This window comes from Anopheles gambiae, chromosome 3, assembly GCF_943734735.2.
Source record: "Anopheles gambiae chromosome 3, idAnoGambNW_F1_1, whole genome shotgun sequence".
NCBI classification, from domain to species: Eukaryota; Metazoa; Arthropoda; class Insecta; order Diptera; family Culicidae; genus Anopheles; species Anopheles gambiae.
In genome coordinates this window covers 42,134,604-42,147,524 of record NC_064602.1, presented here as the reverse complement: position 1 = coordinate 42,147,524, position 12,921 = coordinate 42,134,604, and the positions used below count along the sequence as shown (strand labels likewise).

Below are 12,921 nucleotides of genomic sequence, written 5' to 3'. Positions count from 1 at the left end.
GTTGTTGCCTTTTTTTATTTTTTAAATATTTAACTCAACCCACCGTACAGCTGCATACCAATATTACAGTAACAACAACACTGTGACACATTCGCGATGATGTCAACATTATTATTTCGGTTTGCGGTACAGAATGCCAAGAAAGTACCCGCCGACAAGGGTGGGAAATTTCGCGCCGCCAAGTATCCTTGAAGTTGTTTAACGTTCGATCAGTTGGTGTCTATGAGTGTACGAGAGTGTGAGGGCGTGTTGTTTGCATGAATGCATCGATTTGTTACGGGCCTAGGTGACGAAAGTGTTTTTAGCCGGCGTTAAGCTTTCACAGACAGTAAGCGTCGGTACGGTAAATTTCGGATTGTTTGGTCGAGTAATTGATGGCAATGATGAACGAAAGAGGCTCCTTGGTCTGGATAATGATTAATTTTAAAATAACGATCTTAACCATTAACTCCACGACCGGATACCCGGCTGTGATTTTCATTTTCAAATTTATATAACATTTTACTAAAAAATAATAGCTACCTAATTTTTCATGTATCTTTAGGAAATTTATTTTTTTATAAAAGAGAAATGGTGATCTTATTCTTCAACAAAATCTTAAGATTTTTTTATATATTTTTTTCATACCCCTTATCTCTACGACCGGCATACTCGAGTATCCCTTACATTTTGTAATAGCTAATAGCTAATAGCAAATCCAGTAATAGCTTTTAACTTTAAAACATTAATAACTTGTGATGTAATGAATATTAATATGGGAATTGTTATGTTTCATTTACTATGAAAGCGATGACAACCGATTTTTACATGAGTAGACTTCAATGCTGCACCATATTAAATGTATTAGTATGTATGTATGTATTAATGTAATAATTGTGTTTAATAATTCCGACGTCCCCAAGGGGGCGGTCTCGTGGTACAGTCGACAACTCGAACGACTCAATAACATGCCCGGGTTCAAGCCCAGAATGGACCGTCCCCCCGTAGCAAGGATTGACTATCCGGCTGCGTGGTAATGAATTAAGTCTCAAAAGCCTGTATAGGCCGGCATGTCCGTGTAGGACGTTACGCTAAATATAAGAAGAAGAATTCCAACGTATAAAATGCTTTGTTTATTATTCAAACATGAATTATGTTCTACATTTTCAACAAATGTGCTTTTTTTCTAATTATATTTAAATTATCCAACATATTATCATTGCATCACTGTAGAATTAGTATTCTTCATATAATTATATATTTATGATACTGTACTTAACAAGCATCTATACATATTTAAAATATTGACTATGAAACAATAAAAAACATTAAAAGTGAATTATCAATTAAAAATCACCTGAAAAATTAATGGAAAAGGGTACTTTTCATATATTTTACATAGGGGCCGTCCATAAATTGCGTAACGCTGAAATTGGGATTTTTCAACCCCCTCCCCCCCTATCGTAACAAAACGTAACGTTGGAGGAGACCCCCCAAAATTACGTAACGCATGATCGAACACCCCCCCCCCCCCCCTTAATTTGGTTTTGCATCAACAAATACAAAAAAATATGGGTTTATATTTTTTTACTTGATTGCTTTTATAAGGTATGCAGAGTTGTTTTAATTAATGTTTAATTAAAATTAATGTTTGATTAATGAAAGGCTCCCCCGGTGGACTCGCACTCCTACCGGCGTTCTGTCGCAGTGTCGAGTACGCCAACGGTTCCACACGCTGGTCATCCTGCAGGGGATCCTCTCTTCTACTCTTCGATGGCCCCGCTGCTGGGCTCAGGATCGTCGGCGTCTCACTTTTGTGGACTCCTCCACGTCTCGGTGTCGATCCTGCCAATAGGTCGCTATCGGCTCGATGCGCCTGCTGGTCACCACAGCTTTCCGGAGTATATTCACCCTCCATGGCACTTCTCACACTCTAACTTGCACCAAATTTTTAATTTGTTACGGATGTAACAAGAGTAGCGAAACTGCTAAACAAAAAACAGATCTTTGAACACATTTTTGAAGGGAGGGTTAAAAATTTGCTGCGCTTTATTTGCCTGTTTCTTCGCTACTACCGCTTAATCGTTCCCTGTCTCGTAACGTTACGAATTCCCTTTCTCGATCATCCGGGTGGTCTGGATGATCGAGGCAGCCGAATTATCCAACTAATCCTGATTGACAGCACCGCATGACTGTTGTTTACCAACAATAATATACAGGTCGATGCGTTTAGCGTAGAATGACATGTAACTGTTTGAATTTTGTTGACGGTAAGATTGAAAACTACAGTCTTTACCTGAGACACACGGCTCTTAAACCTGTATTACACGGTGGATTTTTTCATGGCAATTTTCTGTCAAACCTTTGTTTTGGTATTTTATAAATGTCAAGTTCGTATTCCCTATCAAAAGATATAAAGAAATAAAAGTGCAAAACTTACCCAGGTGGGCGATCATTTGTCAGTGAGGATTGTATTACGTTACGTAACAGAATGTGAACCCCCCCTCTCCCCTATGTAACAAACCGTAACGCTACAGGGAACCCCCTCCCCCCCCCTTTGATCGTTACGTTATTTATGGACGCCCCCATAGAACAGCAGAAAAAAACTTCAATTTAATAGTTGAGTTGTCAAACTTAAAAAACACGAAAAAATAGTAGATAAGATTTAAAAATGCAATTTTTCATTAATATAAATATTATAAGTAATTTGTAACAAATTTGAACAAGAGGAATTTAAGTTTTAGTTTGTTCTTTTCCAATCTAACTTCCCATACAAAATATAAGGGATACCCAAGCATGCCGGTCGTCTAGAAGAGGTTATAAAATTTGTCATTGAGACAACGGTTAAAACGAGAGAGTAATTCATTTAATTTGTTCTGAACAAATATAGCAAGCAGACAATTGACTTAAAAATCATTTTTTTAATGTTTGATGCCTTTTTATTAAAATGTAGAATGTATCTTCACAAAAGAAGAAAAATATTTAGATTCATATCATTCAAAATAACTGTTTTTAGCATTAAATGAATTTTGGATGATTTCATATGGTTAAATTTTAAACAACTGAAAAGCTTAAACATAAATTATAGTAAATGAGAGTGTTAAGAATAGAAATAGGAGAAAGAGAGAGGGAGAGAAAGAGCGAGATAGAGAAAGTCATTTATTTTGAGTATGATATTTGGAATATAAATTGCAAATTCCGAAACAAACACCATGTGTTATAATTTTTAGTACATGAGGACTACACACTTGTTTTTTGTTTTCATTCGAGCTATTGAATGTTTCATTGAAGCATTAGAACTATTCGATGTTTAATAAAACATACCATAAAATGTTAAAAATGCATCTATTTAAATGTTAAAAATGCATATGTAGTAAATAAGCTATTACTTAGCGATTAAATTAAAATTTGTCATTTTGATAAAACCACGCCAATCCATCCTGTACTGAACTCATGATCGGTATGATTTTCACACACCCTCAATTGGACCCAAACATCCACCCACCAGCCTTTTCCAATCGCAACAATGACGTCAGTGTGCAAAATACCCAATCCCTCCGGTGATTCCAACCGGACGCGCAATGGTTTATTCAACGGCAAATGGAATTCGCACCAACACGCGCCCGTACGCACGCACGCACTCACGCACCGCCAGCAAGGGGGACGACGTGACGTCGCTTTAAAGGGGCGAGCTCACTACGGCCCCGTTTGTGACCAGCATTAGGAAACAGTTACTCAATATGTTTACCCCGTGCCGGTAGGCTTGTTTGTTTGGTTTCGTTTCGGTGTCGGTGTGGCAGGGTGTTTTGTTCCATGGCCATCGGGCGACAAAACAAACTGTGCCAGCAGCTTGCGACGCCATTCAACCAGCTCATTCCGGGATGTGAATGCTGGGCTGGGATTTTCCCAACTAGTACCGAGTAAGCAGCGGCGTACAAACGAACCAGCTGAGCGATCGAGCGATCGATCGATAGAGAGAAAATTCCGGCGCTTTCTATTTTCCCACCCCGGCCGGCCGCTATTTCCGCAAGTTGCCGCTTGATTGCCCACTCGCACCGTTTGGTGACAGTCGGACAGTCGCCTGTCAACCACAAATCAATGTACACTAAATCCGGTGAAGCAATCGCTGAATGGCAACATCTAAAGGCCCCCGAAAACCGAAAGCGCATAATGTGATTCACCTCACAGTGTCCGGTCAACGGCCGGTGTGGTGACCGTGCAGCATACACCCATGTCCCAGCATATCCCACCCAAACAAACATGCCAAACGGTGTGCCACTACCCGCGTGTCGGTTCGTCGCTTGATGCAACGTTGCGATCGTTTGGTTTTGCGGTCGTACGAGCGTTGCAGTCACCGGGTGGAGGGAAAGGGTAGCAGCAGAGCACTTCTCATACCGGTTTGTGAGGCGCGCGCTCTCGTGCTGTCGTCATCACTTTTTTTTTCGTTTTGTTAAAAAGTGGGTGCTTTTGTTACAACCGTTACGCCGCAGCATCCGTGACGTGTGGTGTCGATCGCAAGCGCAAACAAATATAAGACCGCACGGCACGGACGGACACGAGCTCAGTAGCAAAAGTGAACCGTGCCCGAACGGAACGGAAAAGAAAACAAATCAGAAAAAAGTGCGATTAAAGTGATTGTCGTGTGGAATTTCTCTGATCGGAAGTTCGCAGCAGAAATCGTAGCGTGCAAAGAGGACGTGAACATTACTACAACCGCTCAGTACAAAATGATGATGTGCCGGAAAAGAAACACCACCCATCCACGGGTGTCACTCACAGTGGCCAGTGTCCTACTTTTCGCCAGTGTTGTGCTACTCTCCCTACTGCCCGAACCATCCGCCGCCCAACCGATCGATATGCTCGATCAAATCGGTTCAGAAAGTCGACGAATGTTCTACAAAATGCTCGAATATCTGGGCGACTACGACGAGCTGGAGGACGACGGTGGGCCCCAGGAGCGAGAGGAAAACGGTGGCTCGCTGCCGCTGCAAACGAGCAATCGGGTCGAGGTGGCCGGACGCGACGAGCAGTGCAAGCTACCGCCCCGCCGCGGCGTGTGCCGTGCGCTTCTGCCCCGCTTCAGGTAAGGATCGGTCTGGGAAAATCTTCCTATCGCTCGCCTTGTCACACTGAATGGGTGTCGCGTGCTGCGCTTTCTCTCGCACGGAAGCGCTCTGCGCAGTGCAGAAGTGCAAATGTTTATAGACGGATCTTATAAACGCAAAACGAAACACGGTGGCGCGTGTGGAAATGATTGTAGTGAAAGTTGTGGCCCGTGATTTGCGACGTTCCACTCTCAAGCGAATGGTGCAAATTACAGCGCCCAAATGGCGGTCCATCCCTCCCCCCCTGACCGGTCATCGGTTCCCGCGCGAAGTGGTGTTACGTGTCGGTTTAATTTGATTTGTTTGCCCGATCGATCATCACATCGATCCGGTTGGTCGATAATAAAATCAGCCAGCTTTTCCTACCCAGCCCCGGGGAATGCAGCTCGGACGGAGGAGGGGTATATTATTTAATCGTTGCCAGGAGCAGGACGATCGTAATCGTATGCTAATTGGGTATTGGGATACGTAAGAATTAAGGCCGTGTGAAATGAACAATGATTAGAAGAACAATGGTTCAAACGAAACAAAGAGTTGAGGCAATGTTTGTAATTAAATTATTGCATATGTCTTTCTCCTCTAATATAGATACGACCCAGCGCAGAAGGAATGCATCGAGTTCAAATTCGGAGGCTGCGACGGCAACGCAAACAACTTCATGTCCTACAAGCAGTGCATGGAGGCCTGTAAAGGAGTCTAGGCAGAGTGCAGTGTGAGAAAGATGCCATTGAACCGGTGTTTGTACTCGGTTCTGGAAACTCTTCAATCTTTCTAGAACTACCCGTTCCCTCCCCACCAAGTGATATGTAGTTTGTTAAGAACAAGGCTGGTCGGTCAGTCGCCGGCGTAAATAGAAAACCTAACCGTAAGCTTTCCACAATCCAGTGGAAAGATGCATAGTGGTACGATAAGCTTCTCGATCAGCTCAATCCTCCTATTGTTAGTATTTATTCAGTCAACTGTTCGAAGCGTTACATTGTGGTAATAAAGTTTTCGAACGTTTTGCTTTTATAATGAATCGTGTGTTCTTTCAATTTCATAGCATCCCTTAGGTCATCATGGTTGAAGTGAAAAGTAAAATAAGAAAAAAGACATCAATTCCTTTCTAGTATACCGGCAGATTAGTTGTCTTGCCTCGTTTGTGGTTAATAGTTTATCAATTTGTGTGTTTTGTAAATTTATAACGTTTAACTTTTCTCGCTTTGCCTTCTTGCCCGTCTCTTAAGCCTTCTATTTCGATTTTTCGGCACAGCAGTACCTTTGCAACGTCTTTCCGTGGTTTACCCGTGTTCAACCTCAAACACGCTTAAAATCCATCCAACACAGCAGTTGCGGTCAAGCTTTTCATCTAACTTCTCCCTCACTTACTACCGTGACTATTCTTTTCCAGCCCGATCGCATCGCAATCAATGCGAGGAAAATCAATCAACCTTACGAAACTAGCAATTTTGCCATTTTGTATAACTCCCTAATGGTATTCCCTTCGCTCCGGCCTTCGCTTCCGAAAACAATACGTTTCGACGGGCTTTCGATTCGTATCACACACGTATCAACGCACGCACACGCACAGTAAAGTCATGATTCAACACTCTGCGTGTTTAGGCTAAGTAATAGCGTTAAAGCCGGAGCGTTGCTTTGTGTGCTTTACATTCGCTTACTGTTATTATTGCCTGTTTTTCGTAATTCATCGCATTCTATCGTCTTCCCTCAATATCGTGTTTTGCACCTTCTCATAATTGAAAACGAAAGCTAACCGAATTGCTACACTCGTGGACTGAATGGCAACTAACTGTTTTAGGTTTTTGCTAAGCTAGTGCTATAAGGGTACAGTCCGAGTTGTTTACCAACAAAAAAATTACAACCAAAAAGTTGTAGTACAGTAAACAAAAATCGAGACACTAGAAGAAAAAAACATAACACAAAACTTGAATATTAATTAATAAATTATAGTGCTTTGTAAAAATAATATAGCATCTTCATAGGGGAATGCATCCTTCGGGAAGAAAAGCGAAAACAAGAAAGTTGATTAGTTTGGTAGCACAATAGTTACGAGCAAACGCGCTAAAGTACATTGGAAGAATGTATCATACACTTTTAACTGATCATGTACAGTAGAAGAAATATTGCAACATTTTACACCTCTCGTATTGTCTGATGTGTTAAACTGCTCGTCGCATATGCTGGTGCCACACACGCGGGCCTTTATGTATAATTAGGGAAAGAGAAGCGAATTTAGCAACTTTACCGGAAAACGTAAATCTGGCAGAGTGTTCGTGGGAACAACGGAACGGTAACGTTAACAAACGATCTCGGCGCTGACGCCCTTTATCGTTTCGGAACTGAAATGTACACAGCCAGCCTTACACACCAGCGTCCACACGTACGGGATGAAGAACTCTTCCGGTGCGTCCTCTTCGACGTACTTGAATTTTAGATCGGGGAATTTCTGTAAAATGAAAAGAAGCGCAAATGAATTCAAATACACATGCTACGGGTCTTTCAGCAGCTTCACTCAACGTACCCGCAATCGATCGCTCGACCATTGGCTGGCGCCTTTCGAAATCACCTCTAGCACTTCGCTAACGCCCAACTCGCCCCGCTGCTCCTGCACCCGTTGCAGGCGGGAGGAAAAGAATCCAACCACCTAAACAAGAAGGAAGAAGTTCGCTAGCATCTAATTTCCTCATAACAATTGAAGTTTGCCTTTCTTACCATATCTATATTTTGTATGATATCCTGAAATGCCGAATGACTTCGGAAGGCCTCGAAGACGTTGCGTTTGTACAGCAGTGTGTACACCAGATTGGGACAGTAAACTAGTTGATGGGATAGACAGGAATTTAGAATTTCCAGCACCATTCGCAGCACCTCCTCCAGCACGGACAAATCCTGCAACTGTACACGGCAGAGAACAGAAAGCGCTCTTTTAGTGGGGGGAAAACAAACAAGATATGATGCAATGGTGCTTACCATATCTTCCGACGTTAGTCCGCAACCGATTGGTATGGAAATGTCCGGTTCACCGTTCGGATCGTTCGGTTGCTTGAGCTGCTGATCCAAACGTGCATGTTTTTTCGCTAATGTTTCAAACAAACTAACCAACCGCTGGGCCACGTACGGATGGAGCGATTGAAACTGGCCAGACATGTTAGCTAACGCGGCGAGACAGTTGGTGTGCAGGTATTTGTCTCGCATCTTGAGCATGTTGTACTGAATCGTTCGAATGACGACCAATATCAGCAAACCACCGAGCGAGATCTCACTGATCGAGCGCTCCGTGTACCAGGTAATGTTTTTTAACATCTGTTCAAATTAAAAAAAAGGTCCCACAGCGAATATTAATCAATTTGTAATGCGAACGAAGTGCCATATACTCACGATCTGATGGACGCTTTTGTTAAAGTTATCATCCTCACTCAAAATCAGCAACACTATCAGCGACATATAAATGTGATGTGAAGTACTGTCGGGTGCGTTGTAAAGTGTTTGCAGAATTGGAATTACCTAAAACAAACAAAAAGAGTTTGTTTTTCTTTTCCATGGAATTTTGCCAAACTTTTATCAAGCTTACCAACTGCTGAAGGTTCTGTTGTGCCATCACGTACTTCTGGAATCTTTGGTTTCGGTAGAGCAGCAGATAGAGCAGTAGCGTGGCCTGATCGATCGTCACTATTCGGCACAGCGTGTTGTACAGGGAGGAAAAGTCGATCTTAAACGTTGCCGGATCCTCCTTAGGGGAGTCTGCAATCATTCACACAACTCTGTTAAACACAATTCGTCCCTGGTTTGCACAAACCCACCCCACTCACCTTGCGAGTCGGAGCATCCAAACAAACTAATCCGATACGGATTATCCTTGGTTGCGTGATGGTTGGTAAGGATCAGTATCAGCAGCAAGCTTTGGTTCGCCAGCGGATAGTGCTCCCGGAAGGCCGTCGGAAGATCGTGTGCCGTAAGTATATCCGGCTGCTTGCGGGCGAACGTCAGTATCGACCAAAGCGATTCGGCAATGCCGAACACAAACGAACCGCCGGTACCGAAGCCAAACATGGTTTGCGGCGCTTGGCTCATGCGGCTAAGGAAATGTAGCAGCGCACTCATCAGCGTGTTTGCGTGCTGGCAGCGATAGATCGTCCGGTAGATGGTGGACTTTTCCATCGTTTGCTGGGAAAATAGGCTCACCGAGAGCAGTATAATCATGCAGTTTACCGCCTCCAGGTGCAGGTGATATGTGAATTCTCTAAAATGGTAAACGGTACGGTTCTAGCTTAGCAAGGGGGGTGGAAACCCAAAAACACACACAAATCGTTGCCAATTGACATACTTCACCGGTATCACGACGATAATGTTAACCAGTGCCTCTAGAAACGTTTCAAACTTTGAGCCGTCGACCAGCTTTGCGACGGCCGCTTTCGTTTCCTCCACCGCTCGCATGTCGATCGGAATGGCCGTGCTGGTACCTGCTGCCGTTCCGTCGCTCGGTGTCTCATCGCTATCGGCCGCTTGAACCGGCAACGCTTCAAAGTGCTGCAGCAGTTGATACTCAGACCCAGTCTCGATCATGTACTTGACCAGGCAGCGAATAATGAACAGTGCATTGAACGCGTGCCATATGTGAACGTTGCTGAAAGCATTTTAAGAGGGACGAAATTAATCATTTTGGCCGCTTTTGCAAAGCGCTGTGGGGTTAACTCACCTTTCGGTGTCGGATAGCGTCAGCAGCTCAGACACCTTCAGCAGAAAGACGTTTATCAACGAGCCAAAGTTGCCGGTGTGTAGATTGTGGCTGATAAAGCTCTGGCAGAGCGTTTCCAGCCGCGAATCGAGGCTTAGCTGTTCTTCGCTGTTTTGGGAAATGCGTCAACATTGATGCGTTTAGAAAAAGGTACATATGCGCCTGGTACAACCGAACAACTAACCTGTTTGTGGGTAGATTTATGTGATACTGCAGGAAATTGTTCCAGAAATCGTCATCGTAAGCAGGGACGTGCGTTTTGCCGACGAATCGCTGCAGATACTCATTCTCCGTGAGGTCCACCTGGCGGCTCACGTTCATACCCATCCTGTGCGTAGAGATTTTCTGTACCGACCTATACTTAAACTTTTTCTCTACACACAGACACTCGGCCCAGTTCAATAAAAACGGTTTTACAACCGTATAAAGTGTATTTCTTTTCACAAACGCAGCCGAAAGTGCCACCGCAAGCAAGCTGCTGGTAAATAACTCGTCTATTTATTGCATCCACAAAAGTGACACGACGAAGATTTTCATCTGACAGCTGCAGACGTCAACAAAAAGCGGCGATGACAGTTGAGCACAAAGCTACTATTGGACGGGTTCGTTCATTCACGTACTTGGGGTCACGGAATTTACTGGTTTTAATAAAATTATTTTTGCATCGCACTTTTTTTCGGAAGATGATACGCAAACAGCAAAAGCAACGCGGGAATCAGCTTTCGATACGAAGTAAAAAAATGAACAATCGAAAAAGGCACGAAGTTCCACCGTACTTGAACCTTTGGCATTTTTTTCTTGCCAAGGAAAAGCATATTTTTCTTACGATTTGGAGACAACCGTATGAAAGGCCTTTGAGCACAAAATTAAGAGACCAAATGTTGCTGTTTACTTACACTTTACTTCAGCATGTTTCGTGGTGAAGTTTAAATTTCGTAAAATAGTCCGTTGAAAAATTTCAGCTGTGACATTACATTGGTTCATTTCAACAACAACAATAAACCCTTCGGTGCCATATGGCTTTGTTTATTTGTTTACCTTGCAACAGCTGTTCGTGTCGGGTTATTTTATCTTAACATTTCGAGAGTTTCGATGGTCGGAAAAAGCCGTGCAGTGTGTCGTTTATGTCTTAGTGGAACTTCGCTAGAGGATGTATTTGAGGCAACGGATATGAACGATTTAATATCCAACTTGCTTGCCATCACGGTATAACTCTGTACTTCTCTGTGTCGTTGTCGAATATTTTGTACTGAATCGATCTGTTTCTATTTCCAGATAACAAAATCGGACTCCCATCCATCGAAGATCTGCCAGGGATGCATTAAAACACTTTCCGACTTCAGAGACTATCGTGAAAGATGCCTAGAAGTATAGCATTTCTTCACCGGCCTGTCGGAAGCTGCAATCCCGGAAACGGTAACGCAGAAGAATGATTTTGTCTCTAAACAACTACCGAGCAATGACGAAGGCGATGCTGCCTCTTCTCAGCCAATAACTAAAGCGACCCCAAAATCGCCCTCAGTTGGTTCAACTAAAAACTTTCAGGCTATTGTAACATCCTCCTCCGGCAAGAAGCGGTACGTTTACGACTGCAAGCAAACGTACCGGAAGCAGCTCGTCGAATGTGCAATTTGTCACAAAAAGCTACCCAAAACACGCCTCGACGGTCACCGCAATGTGCATCTCGGACTACGACCATGGAACTGTGAGCGAGGATGTGAGCAGCGTTTTCACTGCAAGCAACTGCTCCTGCATCACTACAGGAATGTCCACAATGGGGAAGCACATTGTTGCGATGTTTGTGGAAAGGTGTTACGCTCAAAACGTAGCCTCGGATACCATATGAAGGATAGCCATGGGGAAAAGACACATCCGTGCAGCTTTTGTGGTCAGCTTTTTGTTTCTAAGTAAGTGGCACAATTTTGTTTTCTCTTGGTGTGTTCTTTAATGTTACGTTTCCTTGCAGTGCTCGTCTTAATCAACACCTGAAGTACCATCGCGGCGAACGAATGTATCCTTGCGAGCAATGCAAAAAATCATTCTTTTCCAACAACGATCTAAAGAAACATTTAGCTTCACATGACTCTCTACGACCAGCGGACATCTTGGCATAAGATCGTAAATAGTAAAATAGCTCATGCGCTAAATTATTGCTTTCAGAGATAATGTTTTTGATAGTAAAAAAAAAAGAAATGACACACGATCTCTTTAGTGCCTTGCTTCGCAAACATGATAGGAGTAGTTTCATTTAAAAATAAATCTCAAACGAAGCAGCTAGAACCTCAGAACCGCACAATCGTCGCAAATTCCTGCCCTTCCAGAATCGTCCAGACATTGTCGAGTAGTGGACGCACGCGGTAGTCAACAAATTGTGGAAAACATTATCAACTGAATCAACCGCAAACTCGACAACAACTAGGTGTAGTGGATTGGCTTGATTTCCCCTAGCAGGCACAAGAACGAATCCATCATCCTGTCGATTAGCGTCTCGTTAGTCATCTTGTTGACCTATATAACCATGTACAACGGCGGGGTCAAGTGATAAGGAACGACCTGTACCATGACCGAATGTAAAGCCAGAGTCGTACACTATCGGTGAATGCCATCGGACATTTTTGGAAAGGGATGGCATCATCGTACGGACCGTTACGATCGTGCCTAACAGCATCCTGGTGACAAAATTCGTTATTTATGCGTCGATTCTGCTCGCTATTATGACGCCAATGCTCGATCCGTATCACGATGGAGTTTTTATTATTTTATTTAAAAAAAAAACGGAAACTGATTAAGGTCTTATCGATAAGATTGGTTATTGTTCAAACAATGTTCCATAGGAGTTCTATTCAAAAATCACAAAAATATACAATTTTTGGTTGCATATTGGAGTTCTGCCCTAAGTAGAGCTACTACCAATACTGAAATAAAAGCTTAAAATTTGTTACAAATACAGTTTTTCACTCAAAAATCAATTCTTCGCCGATGGCCATGTACTCATCGGCATTCAGATCCATGTACAGATCGTAACCGATCCTCAACACTTGGAACGCGAACGAAGATTACTCAATCGAATCATCGGGCAGCATTCTCTAAAACGGCCTCGAC

At 43.2% G+C, this 12,921-nt stretch overlaps 3 protein-coding genes across 3 annotated transcripts; 2 read left to right on the top strand and 1 right to left on the bottom strand.

The window, feature by feature from the left end:
- The first annotated feature begins 4,245 nt into the window (after positions 1-4,245).
- LOC3292058 (amyloid-beta A4 protein) lies at positions 4,246-6,098 on the top strand. The gene is made up of 2 exons (XM_553610.4): positions 4,246-5,062; positions 5,673-6,098. Exons 1-2 carry the CDS (start codon positions 4,707-4,709, stop codon positions 5,782-5,784), a joined length of 468 nt encoding a protein of 155 aa, XP_553610.4. The 5' UTR covers positions 4,246-4,706; the 3' UTR covers positions 5,785-6,098.
- Positions 6,099-6,186: 88 nt separating this feature from the next.
- On the bottom strand, positions 6,187-10,346 carry LOC1279173 (dymeclin). Its single transcript, XM_318853.5, has 10 exons — positions 10,004-10,346; positions 9,781-9,927; positions 9,409-9,708; positions 8,894-9,324; positions 8,656-8,825; positions 8,463-8,588; positions 8,055-8,387; positions 7,797-7,979; positions 7,606-7,728; positions 6,187-7,530 (listed from the first exon to the last, which is right to left on the bottom strand). Exons 1-10 carry the CDS (start codon positions 10,144-10,146, stop codon positions 7,381-7,383), a joined length of 2,106 nt encoding a protein of 701 aa, XP_318853.3. The 5' UTR covers positions 10,147-10,346; the 3' UTR covers positions 6,187-7,380.
- A 643-nt stretch (positions 10,347-10,989) lies between these two features.
- On the top strand, positions 10,990-12,764 carry LOC1279172 (zinc finger protein 776). Its single transcript, XM_061653580.1, has 3 exons — positions 10,990-11,025; positions 11,194-11,726; positions 11,786-12,764. Exons 1-3 carry the CDS (start codon positions 10,990-10,992, stop codon positions 11,931-11,933), a joined length of 717 nt encoding a protein of 238 aa, XP_061509564.1. The 3' UTR covers positions 11,934-12,764.
- Positions 12,765-12,921: the final 157 nt, after the last annotated feature.